This window comes from Gracilinanus agilis, chromosome 3, assembly GCF_016433145.1.
Source record: "Gracilinanus agilis isolate LMUSP501 chromosome 3, AgileGrace, whole genome shotgun sequence".
Taxonomy (NCBI): domain Eukaryota; kingdom Metazoa; phylum Chordata; class Mammalia; order Didelphimorphia; family Didelphidae; genus Gracilinanus; species Gracilinanus agilis.
Window position 1 is genome coordinate 67,735,107 of NC_058132.1, and position 13,823 is coordinate 67,748,929.

At 46.9% G+C, this 13,823-nt stretch overlaps 1 protein-coding gene across 2 annotated transcripts in view; it reads right to left on the minus strand.

Annotated features, from left to right (window-relative positions):
- MECR (mitochondrial trans-2-enoyl-CoA reductase) overlaps positions 1–13,823 on the minus strand; it is a 42,939-nt gene that overhangs the window by 20,173 nt on the left and 8,943 nt on the right. For both annotated transcript variants that reach the window (XM_044667959.1, XM_044667961.1), the window contains exons 2-4: positions 5,139–5,236; positions 4,605–4,736; positions 1,236–1,379 (exon numbers count right to left, since the gene is read on the minus strand). In XM_044667959.1, coding sequence (XP_044523894.1) covers positions 1,236–1,379; positions 4,605–4,736; positions 5,139–5,236 — 374 coding nt within the window. The remainder of the gene's footprint in view (positions 1–1,235; positions 1,380–4,604; positions 4,737–5,138; positions 5,237–13,823) is intronic.

Here is a 13,823-nt window from a genome sequence, read left to right on the forward strand (position 1 = left end):
GAGAACAACTCTTCCTACAGGTTGCGGATGATCAGGCAACCCTTGGTCATAAAGGCAAAACCCAGAGAACTCACAACTGTGCCCCGAGTAGAGTCTGACCCAGAACCTTGTTTTTATATTCTTCTCTAAGGTAAATCAACCAATCACTTGGCATTTGTTAAGCATCTATTCGGAGCTGGTTCTGGGGATGCGGAGGCAGAAAGGAAACTCCCTGCTCGACTTCTGATACACACATAGAGTTTACAGTCTATTGGGCGAGAGAACGTACATATAATCACTACACAGATACAGAGACATGTAACTATACCCGCACAAAGAGAGGCACCCAAATCCATACAAAACAAATGCAAGGTGATTTTGAGGGGTGGGCACTATCTGGGGAGGAGGGGGAACAGAAGAAAGGAGAAGGGGGCGCCTGGTAAACCCAGGTGTTCTAAGGTGGGGAGGGAGTGGATTCTAGGTACGGGGGTGGAGAGGGAACAGATAGCCTGGGTAAAAGCAGGGAGATGAAAAATTAGCAGCTGATGGGTGAGCTTCAGGCCTCCCGGATAGACACACTCCAGTGTCTTTGCAAAAAAACCCCAAAACTTCAAATGGGGTCACAAAGAGTCAGATATGACTGAATAACCACAAAGCCTTTAAGAAACAGTTTTTCATTCATTGGTTGACTGAAAGAGAGTTTCCTCTATCCATGATGGCCAGCAGTGCAGGAAGGAGGAGTCATCCATAATAAGGACGGACCTAGCTGGGTGACCCTGGCCAAGTCACTTAACCCCATCTGCCCAGCCCTTATCACTCTTCTGCAAGGAAAAAACAAGGATGGATAGGGAAGCTGGAGCCAGGTTGTGAAGAGCTTTAAATGCTATATGGAGGAATTGCTATTTAATTCTAGAAGTAATGGGGAGCAGCCAGAGTTTACAGAGTAGGGGAGTGACCTTCAGATAATGTCCCTGAGAGATGTGTAGAGGAAGGCCTGGAGAGGGGAGGAGAGTCAGCAGGAGCTACTGCAATGGGGGGTGGGGTGGGCTGGGGAGGGAGTGGTTTGAGTGGAGCTGGCCCTAGAGAGCCATAGGATGGATGGCAGATGTTGGGGGGTGAGAGAGAGGAGAACACGAGGAGTCAGTAGCCATTAAGGAGATACCCTCGTCCCATGGGATGTTATCTGAAGGGAGGGGGCCATGGGATCAAGATTGTGGAGAATCCCTGCAGAGGGCCAGGGGATCCCCATGACTTACCTGGCCTCAGCTGCTCAAAGTCTGATAGCATTCTGTAGGCAGTGCAGGGGTTCACCCCCAGGGTGGCTGCACAGAGCAGGGGGATATCCCTTGGGATGCTGATCAGGGACTTTTCGCTCATCACGGCCTCAGTCTGCCAGGTGCCTGGGTCAGAGAAGGTCAGTGCTGACATACCAAAGAAGTTGGGTTGTTTCCAAAAGTGACCCAGAGGTCTGAAGCTCAGTCCTCACCCCCTCCAATGCCATCTCTCCAGCTGCCCCTCTTAAGGACTTACTAAGTGGGGGGCAGCTAGGCGGCATAGTGGGGACAGCCCTGGCCTGGAGTCAGGAAGACCCAAGTTTAAATCTGCCTCTAACACTTACTAGCTGGGCAAGTCATTTAACCCCGTGTGCATTAATTTCCTCATCTGCAAAACGAGCTGAAGAAGGAAATGGCCAACCACTCCAGTGTCTTTGCCAAAAAAAAAACACAAAAAACTCCAAGTGGGGTCACACAGATTCAGACATGACTGAATAACAACAAAGCCCTTAAGAAATTTTATTCATTAGTTGACTAAGGGAGTTTCCTCACAGCAAGTTCCCTATATCTATGAAATAACACATTATAGCTCTCAAAACCCCTAGTTAAAACAAAACAAAAAACTACCTTTCACCCTTTATGTTCCAGATGAGGAAGGTGAGACTCCTGAGAGGGGCTAGCCCAAAGTCACTTAGGGCAATGACAGGCCCAGAGTCACACAGCGGGCAGAGCCATGAGGAGAGCCCAGGCCTGCTCACTTCTGTCTCACTTTGATGACTTTGGAAGAGAAAGTGAAGCTGATGACTTTATGCAGCTCTGCCTCACTTAAACCCAATTTAGGCTCAAGTCAAGACATGAGCCTGTGATGCTACCAGTCCTCTTAGAAAATGAAGGATGGACAACATCACTTTGTACATAACTGGCACTGAAGAGAGTTGTTTGCATGGTGTCTCTCCCAGAGGGTAGGGGCTGCCTTTTGCCCCTTTTTGTGTCTCTATTCCTTAGTGCCTAGACTATGGTAGGCACTTAGTAAACATCTGATGGAGGAGAGATAGTACAGCTATGGGCACAGTTTTTATTCTGGATGTCTGTCAATCCCAGGGATCTTGGGGCACCAGAAACAAATCAAGAAAGGCCATTCTGATCTCCTGAGGACTGGGGTTCTTCCAGAACGATATTCCCTGAGGCTCTGCTATGTCAGGGATTGGGTAAGGACAATTTTGCCTGGTAAAGCACAAGGATACTGGAGCAAGGTTTCTCTTAACCTTTTTTTTTTTTAATGCCGTGGTCTCCTTTGACAGTACAGCAAAACCTACAGATCTTCTCAGAAGGTTTTTCAATGCATCAAATAAAATCCAATGAATTTTCAGACATGCAGGTGTGTGTAAACCTTGGTGAGGTGATAAGAGATACAGGGGGATTGGGGAGATAGACAAGTCCTAAGCCTAGAATAATAATAATAATAACCAAATGCTGTCATTTTATGGACCCACACAATAGTTTTCAAAACACTAAATTATAAAAGAGCCTCAGGACAACAACTGCTTTTATCTGAACCTCACCAAAAACATAAAAAGAAGAAAACCTCAGAAATAATTAAAGCCAGAGAGGTTAGAGAAGGGCTGATAAAAGGAGCTAAGAAAGAGGATTTGGGGAAGGGTGTGGAGGTGCTAGTAAGTCCTTGGGTAAGTCCCTTAATTTCACTGATGCCTCAGTTTCCTTAATTGTAAAATGAGGGGGCTGGACTCAGTAGCCTCTAGGGTTCCTTCTGGCTCCATACTCAGGATCAGGCCTGTCCTGTTCATATGCTGAGGAAGGGAATCACTGATAAGATCATGAAGGTCACCTAATTTAACCACTTTGCTAGATGAAGGAGGAAATGGAGATCAGAAGACAAGTGGCAGCATGCCAAGGTCACACAGAAAGGCGGATTTGGGAGGATTTCTCTTATAGTGTTGACTTCCTCATTCATTTCTGTGAATCCTCATCAGTTTTGTGTGTGTGTGTGTGTGTGTGTGTGTGTGTGTGTGCGCGCGCGCGTGCGTGCACGTGCTGGAGTCAAGGTGGGCTAGGAGAGAAAAGGAGAAACAGCCTGTCCCATTCAGCAGTGGGCCTGGCAGCTGGTGGAGCTGCCCCTTGGTGAGGAAGCACTCTGGGTCCCCAAGACAGGGGGCAGGTGGACCTACACCTAAGACACAAAGGAGAAAAATCAGTTGTGTGAGCTTGGGGCAGTCACTGGACTCAGCCTGTTTCTTCCTTTGTGCCTTCTCTCAGTTTCCTCCTCCTGCAGACCACTTGTTTGTCCACAGAGTTGGCATGTTGTCCCCCTATCAGACTTGGAGCTCCTTGAAAGAAGGGGCTGGCTTTTGACTTTCTCTTCTCAGTGCTTAGAACAGTGGCTGGCACATAGCAAGGGCTTAATAAATCCAAGTGCTCTGGCTGGCGGATTCGAAGGTTCCTCCTTGCTCAGTATCTAAGGTCTAGTGTTAGCATCCTCCTGCAGGTCCAGATTCACATTTGGACTCTGCATCCCCACCAGTCTCTAGGACAGAGCCCTGTGCATAATATCCCAGATGTGCTAGGGTAGGGGTTCTTATAACTGTTTCTGTGTCATGGGCCTCCTTGGGCAGTGTCTGGTAGAGAGGCCTATGCCTCCCTGCTCAAAAATCATCTTTTTAAATGCATAGAATTAAGAAAATACTGAGGAATACAAAGAAAATCTAGTGATCAAGATGTTAAATACCTGATAAGTTCGTGGCTCCTTGAGTTAACACCCCTGTTCTGATGGACGGGTGAGCTCATGGATGTGGGGATTCCCTGAGAAGATGCAGATCACAGCCTGTCCAGGCTTGGCTATTCTTTGTGTCTCTCACTTGCCTTTTGTAAGACTGCCCAGAAGAGCATGTCTCGTGTGCTGGGTGCCTTCTGGACATTCTCTGGCCACTGTGCAGCTATCAGTTAGCCTTTCCTCCTGCCACATGGAAGGCCCTTTGCTCTCTCTCTTTTTTCCTAATTCTAGTTTTCTTCAAGGATGTCCTTGATGCCATTTGTCCTGCATGGCCCCAAGGTTGTCTTTTTTGGGACCAGCTCTCACCCGCCTTGTGCCTCTCTGTATATCTGCACTACGGTGCTCACAGACCCCACGTCCTGATACTATGCGAAGACCTTGGCATCAGGGAGAAGCTTGGGCTCATTAAAAGAGGATTGGGATTTTCCAAAGCAGCAGGTACATGGTAAATATTTGATGAAGGAAATTAATGAGATATGGAATGATTACATAGGCTTCAAAAAGGCTGCCTAGTGGAAGAAAAGACTTTGGCTCTGACAGGGCAGGTACCTGGAGGAACTCACCAAGGCCGACATCAGCTGGGATCACCAAGTCTCCAGGCTTTACTCTTGTCACTTCGCTGCCCACTTCTAACACCTGTCCAACCCCTTCGTTCCCTCCAACTGCAGGTAGTTTAGGCAGGAGGGCATAGGTCCCTGTGGGCAAAAAAAGGGATGCGGATGATTCCCTGATTGACAAATGGTCAAAGGATACGAACAAGCAATTTTCAGAGGAAGAAATCAAAGCTATCAATAATCATATGAAAAAATGTTCTAATTCACTTGTGATTAGAGAAACACAAATTAAAACAACCTCTGCCTAATCAGATTGCCCAATATGGCAGTAAAGGAAAGTGATAAATGTTGGAGGGATGAGGCAAAATTGGAATACTAATGCATTGCTGGTGGAGTTGTGAAATGACTGCACTGGCCTCTGTGTTCTCCAGGAGCAGGGACCTGGGCTGATGCCAGAAGCACTGTCCCTGCCCCAGCAGAGGAAGGCGATGGGGTGGCTTGTGGGTGAGAAGCCAGTCAGCAAGGACCAAGGACCCGGGTTACCTTGGATCACGTTGATGTCAGCCGGGTTGACAGGAGCTGCCAGCATCTTCATCCGGACATCAGATGCGCCCAGAGGCCGCCCCTCCAGGGTCTTCAGTCTAAACACAAAACCAACCTCCCATCAGTGCTGGATTGATGCCTCTCCCTCTAGTCGTCTCCCTGATGGGGGCCACTCTGGGCAGGAAGGAGAGGAGGAAGAGAACACCAGCCTTGGGGCCCAGGCCAGGGTGCATCACTCCCATTCTCTGAGGCTTGTTTTGTTCATCTGTAATGCCTGCTCAACTCCTCACCTAGGGTTGATGTAGGGACCAAGTGAAAGGAGGGTTAAAGTGAATCAGGATTTTCATATTGGAAGTTGGGTTAGGGAGCAAAACTCCGTGGTCCCTGCCTACTTCTGGGCTGAAACCCTCAGCTGGCTCTATCCTACTAATCATACATACTTCTCCACATACTCCATGCCCCAGGCAAACCAGCCTTCTTGTTCCTTGTACACAATGTCCCATTTCCCACCTCCAGGCCTCTGTACAGGGCTGGCTCCCACACCTCTTATGTGCTTTTCCTTTAAGACTCCTTAAATTTCCTTCTAAGTTGGCTCCAGTGGTTGGCCATTTCCTTCTCCAGCACATTTTATAGATGAGGAAACTGAGGTAAACAGTTAAGTAATTTGGTCAGGGTCATATAGCTAGCATCTAAGGTCAGATTTGAACTCGGGAAGATGAATCTTCCTGACCACAAGATGGGTACTCTATAACCTAAGGTGCCACTTGGCTGCCCACTCACAGTGGAGGGAACTTAGAATGTGGGATCCAAGTTGAATCTTGAAGGAACCAAGAGGAAGAGGTTAAGAGAGAGGATTTCAGGTTTTGGGGGGATGGTCAGTACAAAGTTCAAGAGTTGGGAGCCAGTGTCCTGGATAAGGGTAGAGACCAGCAGGGTTAGGGCAGATGGATGGTGGAATCCTCATAGGGCAGGAAGGCATAAGAGGACTAACCAGGCAGGAAGGGTGTTGGGTTGGGAAGAATTTTAAAAGCCAAACAGAAAGACCCAGATTAAACTGCTTGCCAGCTTCAGAAGGGGAGAGGGAAGGGAGGGAGATAATTTGTATCATACAACTCTGTAAAACTTAGATGGAAATTTGTTATTACATGTAATTGTTAAAAAAAAAGAAAAAGAAAAAAGAAATGCATATATAAAAATAGCCAAAAGAGGCTTTCCTGGAGCTAGGAGAGAGCCTCTGTAGTCAGGTCAGCCCAGCTGATTTAGGAAGTTCACTTGGGTGTGGGGAGAGAGAAGTGGGAAAGCCAACAGGCAGGTGAGGGCTTGTGAGTAGAGAGGGGGACATGCATGTATATGCATGTGTATAACACTCACACAGATTGCATTTCAGTTATGCTGTGTTTGAGACAACCCAGGGAGGCCATGCTGTTCAAGAGAGAAGTTAGATTTGTAGTCATGGGAACCAGATTTTAATCCTACCTCTGCCACTTGCCAAGTTACCTTAGGCAAGTCCCTTCCCCTCCATTGGCCTCAGTTTCCCCATATGAAAAAACAAGAAGGCTGGACCAAATGGCTTTCAAAGGACTCTTCCAGCTCTAAACACTCAATCCAAGATGATCTCCCACTGTTGTTCAGGACATACCATAAACAGTGCCACTCATGTGATATAGAACACAGCCCATGTTCCTTCACCATTCATTGAAGAGGCCCAGGGCTGTGATCCTGGGCAAATCCCAACTTCCCCCTAGTTCTCTTTCCTTGTCTGTAAGCCTAAACGAGGGGCTCTTTCTTGGGGGCCATCAACTTGTTTTTTAAATATTTTGATAAATGTGTTTTGATATAATTGGTTTCCTGGGGAATGGCTGAACAAATGATGGCATATGAATGTGATGGCCTATTATTGTGCTATAAGAAATGATTAAGGGGACACTCTCGGTGAGAACTGGGAAGACACATATGAACTGAGAGAGTAAAGGGAGTGGAACCAGGAGAATATTACAATAATGTAAAGACAGTCAGCTCAGAAAGACCACAGAATTCTGGTGGGTGTCATGCAATGATGAAACATGACCCAAGACACCCGATGATAAAGGACACTGGTCATTTGGACAGAGAGGTGAAGGTCTACACATGTGAAAGGAGACATGGCCAATATGTGAGTCTGCTTTTCTTGACTATGCTTATTTGTTACAAGGTCTCAGTGGGGAAGTAGGGAGAGAAAATTCTGTTAAATTAAAAAAAAATAAAGAGGTTGGACTAGATGAGGGGTTCTTAACTTTGTGTGTCATGGACTCATGGCAATCTGAAGGCCCCTTCTCAGAATACATAAAATAAAATACAAAGGATAGCAAAGGAAACCATTTATGTTGACATGCTGTTATCAAGACACTGAAAAAGAAGTTTATGGACCTCAGATTAAGAAGTCCTGGGTTAGGTGACAGAGCACCAGGCCTAGAGATGGGAGGACCTGGGTTTAAGGCTGGCCTCAGACACCCTGGGCAAGTCACTTAACCTGTATTGCCTAGTTCTTACCATTCGTCTGCCATGGATACTTCATATTAACTCTAAGACAGAAGCACAGGGTTTTAAAATCAAATCCAACCCAAGCTAGTCTAGGTGATCTCCAAGGGCCCTACTGCGCTTGGACTCAACCACTCTCTGCCATGACCCACTTTTTTGTTTCTTTAAAAAAAATTTTTTTTCTTCTTCAGAAAATTTTTTTCCATGATTACATGATTTATGTTCTTGCTCTCTCTCCCCTCAATACCCCACCCCCCAGTAGCCGATGCACATTTCTACTGGTTTCTTCCTGTGTCATAGATCAATGGAATACTATTGTGCTGAAAAGAATGATGAACTGGAGGAATTCCATGTGAACTGGAATGACCTCCAGGAATTGATACAGATTGAAAGGAGCAGAACCAGGAGAACATTGTACAGAGATGGATACACTGTGGTACAATAGAATGTAATGGACTTCTGTACCAGCAGCAATGCAATGACCCAGGATAACTCTGAAGGATTTATGGAAAAGAACGCTACCCACATTCAGAGGAAGAACTACAAGAGAGGAAACACAGAAGAAAAACAACTTCTTGAACACATGAGTTGATGTGGACACAATTAGGATGTAGACTCTTAATGACCACCCTAGAACAATTATCAATAATATGGAAATAGGTCTTGATTGATGACACAGGAAGAAACCACTTTTTGTTTCTTAATGAAGTGGTGGGTGAAATCCCGGCGCTTGCCAGCTGGGGGCAGCCAGGAGCCACGTTGTGTAGGGCCACTGAGGGGGGAGCTGCCTCCCTCCTGCCTTTCCCAAGACTCAGACGCCTGCCCAGGCCAACCCCAGGAACATGTCAATATCACACAAGCTGTCAGGTGGCCCCGCCCCGCCACTGTTTGCATGTTGCCACGGATACCGCTGGGGCTGAAAGGAGGGGAGGGAGGTCGGCCTGAATTCCTGAAGTCAGAGATCTGGGGATTCAACCACCAACACAGTCTCCACTCTCTCCTCCCCTGAGGAGATCCCCAGCCCCTTCTCATCTGCCTGCTTCTCCTCCAGCCACCCCAGGCGCGCCGTGTCCCTTGGACTTGGTCTGATGCCAAATGGCCTTCCCCTAGAGGGAGGACCTGCCCGAGACTACCCACCTGTAAGGCACCCTGCCCAGAGCAGGAGGTGGACAAAGGCAGCCAGAAGAAAGGGAGAAGAGGCCGGGCCCCAGGGATCACTCCCTTCTTCTGGAAGTTTAGAGCTGGAATGCTGTCTCTAAACAAAGCCTTCTTGTAGTTAATGAACAACTATTTGTGTGATCTGGCATCTTTCACTTTACAGTCTCAAACCTTTCACTGTGACTCTGGTTTTTGGAGGGGGAAGAAGACAGGATCCCCATGGGTCACAAATTCTTAACAACAACAAATCTTTGACTTTTTTAATTACAAAAAAAAACCAAACCAAAAACCCAACTGTCTATTTTACAAATCAATACTGTGTTGTATAATTTGGATTTGCTCCTCGGGGACTCTCTTTCCCAGCTTTCCATGTTCCTTCTCACATTATATAGGGAGGATATAAGTTTTATGTAGCTCCACCCTCTCTTTTTTTTCCCTGATCCTGGTTGGAAAAGCTGGCTTTCAGGCTTTTACTTTTGTCCTTTTATTTCTTCTACTTCAAGTGATTATTAATAAATCTTATAAAATATAATATTTGGAGTTATTGGATATTAATTTAAATTTTTCAGTGTATTGGGCAGTGTATCAAGGCAGAAGAGTGGTAAGGGCTAGGCAATGGAGGTTAAGTGACTTGCCCAGGGTCACCCAACTAGGAAATGTCTGAGGCCACATTTGAATCCAGGACCTCCCATCTCTAGGCCTGACTCTCAATCCACTAAGCCACCTAGCTGTCCCAACCTCTGACTTTAAAAAAAAACAAGTCTTACTATCTATAATCTCTTTTGTGAGAAATGTAGTGGAGCCTAGTGGACAGAGAGAGTACTAGCCTGTGAGCCAGGAACACAGAGGTTTAGGTTCTGCCTCTGATGACACATTCTGAATGTGTGACCTTGAGAGGAAAGGGAATAAACATATAGTAGGCAAGACACTGTGCTAAGTATTTTACAATGATCTCATTCAATCCTCACAACAACTGTGGGAGATAGGTGCTGTTATCATCCCCATTTTACAGCTGAAGAAAATTGAGGCAAATAAGTGAACTGACTTGCCTAGGGACATACAGCTAATTAAATGTCTGAGGTTGATATTGAACTCAGCGCTTCTCAACTCCATGCTCAGTGTTCTGTGCACTATGGCACCTCGTAGCCAAGGCATTTAAATCCTTGGTGGCCCAGATGGCTCTCCAAGATTGGATGCTGAAGAGGTGATGTTGCTCGAGTGTTAGGTCTTTCTACTGGTGAAATCATAAGCTCAGCCCTTTCCTTCCCCTGAAGGCTCCCCTGCCCCCAAATATATTTGTCTTCTTGCTCATTTATGGGCATTCCCCCTGGAAGATATCTGAGGGAAGATTTGAATTCAGAATCTTCTTACTTTAAGGGCCCCGTCAACACTATCCTCTAGGCCAGTGACAGAATCTTTTTGAGACCACATGCTGGGACCTGCCCTCCAGACTGTGTGCAGGCTTCACCCCTCACCCCGAGAGACAGAGCATCCCCCTCCCTCCTGTGTTTGGGGTTGGGGGCCAGCTCCTAGGGGGTTCATGCCCAGGGGGACCCTCTGCCACTGTATTCAGCCGCCCTGGGGGGAGTGAGGGGCTGCTGCCAGGCTTTGCTTGAGGGAAGAAGACTAGTTTGGTCTGGAAGGCTGAGGGGAAGAAAGGTGGCCTTTTATTGCTGGGTACATGTCCTTGTGGAGTCTGATTCAAATGAAGCCCCACAAGGTCTCTGCTTGGTTCTGTCATAGAGATGCGACCTGGGTGCCTTTTAGGCTGCTTATATTTGCATATCGATGGTGCACCCACTATGTGTCCCCCCTCCTGGGAGTGGGGCTACCTATTGGGTATTCCCACATGGGGGCAGAGGGTGGGCAGTGAGTCTTTGGGGGTTGGCTAGTGGGGAAGGAAGAAAGTGGAGATCTTTTAGGGGGTGGGGCTAGTACTGTTGGGAGAGACACCCCAGCCCCTAGTCTCAGACAGGGGAGGAAATAAGCACTGAGGGACAGGGAGACAGCAGCAGCACAGTGGAGAGGGGGGAGGGAGCAGCTCCGCTGGGGATGGTGCACATGTCCAGAGGGCTCTCTGCATGCCATCTTTGTCACACATGCCATTGGTTCGCCATCATGGTTCTAGGCTGTGACATAAAATGAGGATGTCAAATACCCCTCTAGCATGCTGCCTTCTCATAAACCTTCCAAATAAATATCCGCAGGACCCAAAAGGGTCCTGGTCATGCCCTGAGGCCAGGAAGCCAAGTCCCTTCACTGGGCAGAGGAAACAAGCACAGTTTGTAAATGTTCAAGTTTCTGAATCTGCCTCATACCCAAGCTGTGATCAATCCTAGGGCCCATGAATGTAACCATCTTAAGCATGTAATGCCCTCATCTGGTAGCCGTGGTATAAGCCCTTTCACCCCTTTCTCTCTCCCCCACCCCAAAAAGGGTCATAAGGAAGTTTGAAGAGGCACCAGGGAACCAGCCTTTGTACCCTTTAGTCCAGGGATAGTCCAAACAACCCTTTAGAAGCTCAGGGCCTGGAGAACAAAGGGACAGAACTTCAAGCATCAAATTCAGGGCTGGGGCCCAAGCTCTCTTCCCATGCCATTCAGCAAGAGACCTCCAGAAGCCTCTCAAGTTCACAAAATACTCATCTGCAACACCAACTTCAGTGAAACCCTTTAGACTCACATGAGGGGCTACTGGCAAACAGAAACCAGAAATGTTGAAGTTTATGCTTGTGACTCAGGAAAGAGAGAGAGAGAGAGAGAGAGAGAGAGAGAGAGAGAGAGCGCGCAAGAGTGCCTTGCCAGCCATCAACCTCCTTTGTCTCTTCTCATAGATGGAGAGACTACCTAAAAGGTGACTGCACAGAAGGCCAGAGCCTCCATTTACTGCAATAACTAATGATGGGCAAAAGAGATCCACTGCAAGATTCCACTTGAGGGTTTCCAAATTTTTAGGTATGGGGCAGCTAGGTTGGATAGAGAACCAGGTTGGGAGTGAGGAAGATATGAGTTCAAATTTGGCTTCGGTCACTTAGTGGCTGGGTGACCCAGGACAAGTCATTTCACCCTGTTTGCCTCAGTTTCCTCATGTATAAAAATGATCTGGAGAAGGAAATGGCAAACCAGGTCCGTATCTCTGCCAAGAAAACCCCAAATGGGGTCGTGAGAAACTGGACACAACTGAAAGGACCAAACAACAATATGCCCGTTCTGACAGGCTACTTGGTCTCTTCCAATCAATCAATCAATCAATCAATCAATATTGATTAAGCAACTACTATATACTTACTTGTAAGCAGAGATACAAAGAGAAAAGTGAATCAGTGCCTGCTCAAGAAGCTTCCAGTCTAGCCAAAAGACATGAAAATATACAACTCTATCCAAAGCAGATGTAAAATAATAAGTGTCAGCCCCAATAGAGTGCTAAGAGCTTTACATGCTAGCTCATTTTGTTCTCATACCCCTATGAAGTAGGCATTATCATGACTCTCATTTTAGAGTGGATCAAACTGAGGCAAGACTTACTCACCTGGAGTCACAGAGCCAGTGAGTTTCCAAGGTAAGATTTGAATTTGAGTCTTTCCTGCCTCCAAGTCCTAACCCCTCTGCTCACGTTTTCATATCTTTCTTTGTACTGAGTGGCTGACATGTCATCCCCCAAAGTAGAGCAGGAGCCCTCTGAGGGAATAGGCTGCTTTTGCTGCCTATACATGGTCTGATGCTATAAGAGATGGATAAACATTTGTATATCTGTGAACTGGGTCTTGAAGGGGACAAGAGATTCTAAGAGAGTGGGGTGGAAGGAGTGCATTCCAGGGTATTCCAAATCGGGGAACAATCTGCATGAAGGCTTGGAGATGGGAGATAAGAGGATTATGGGTGGACGGCTGGAGAGGGCACGGATGGGAAGGATGTGGGAGAAGGCTGGCAAGGAAAGGCCAGAAGCATTCATATTTACAGGGAGCCCCTAGACTTCATCAGATGGGGTGATGAGTCCAGACCTAGAACTAAGGGAACCTTTGGTGGTGGAACCAAGATGGGGAAGAGCCTGGCCCTTGCACATGGCAGGTGCTGCCCCGGAGTCTGAGGAGGCAGCCTGGACCAGTGATGGAGTGCCACAGTGCAGGTGAGGAGTCGGGCTCTGCCTGGTACCACCACCTCTTTGCCCAGCAGGTAAGAAATGCCAGCTCTCTGAGACCTGTCTGTTAAAAACACTTATGCTGCCCCCGACCCAGGCCTACTGTAAAGCTCAAATGATCATAAAGGGTTCAAAGTCAGTAATTATTAAGAAAGATAAAAAAGAACAAAAAAACTGTATCTTCTGTCTTAGAATGGACACTAAATATCAGTTCCAATATCAGAGTGGTAAGGGTCAGGCAATGGGGTTTAAGTGACTTGCTCAGGGTTATAGGAAGTGCCTAAGGTCACATTGAACCCAGGACCTCCTGTCTCCAGGCCTAGTGCTCTACCTTGATTTAAAACAGTCTAAACTCAGTCCTTTAAGTCCCCATTCTCCCTCTTTGTAAAACAAGGACACCTCCCTCCTAAAGGTGGTTAATCTCAGGAATATCCCAGATATTCCTGCTAGGGAAGTAGGTAGGCTGGCACCACAGTACACAGAGGAGTGGGCATGGAGTCAGGAAGACCTGAGTTGAAATCCACTCTCAGACACTTACTAGGTATGTGACCCTGGGTAAGTCACTTTATCTCTCTGTGTTTCAGTTCTACTTCCCAGGGTTGTTGTGAAGATCAAATGAGATGACATTTATTAAAAGAGCTTAACAGAGTGCCTGGCACATAGTAAGTGCTATATAAATGTTAGCTGCTATTATTATTATGGTTTGCCAGTGGTGAGAGTCATTTGTTCAACATGCAGCCAATGCTTATTACTAAGTGTCTGCTATGAGTAATGCACTGGGATGGGGAGAGAAGAGGGAAACAGAGACAGAGACAGAGACAGAGACAGAGAGAGAGAGAGAGAGAAGAAGAAGAAGAAGAAGAAGAAGAAGAA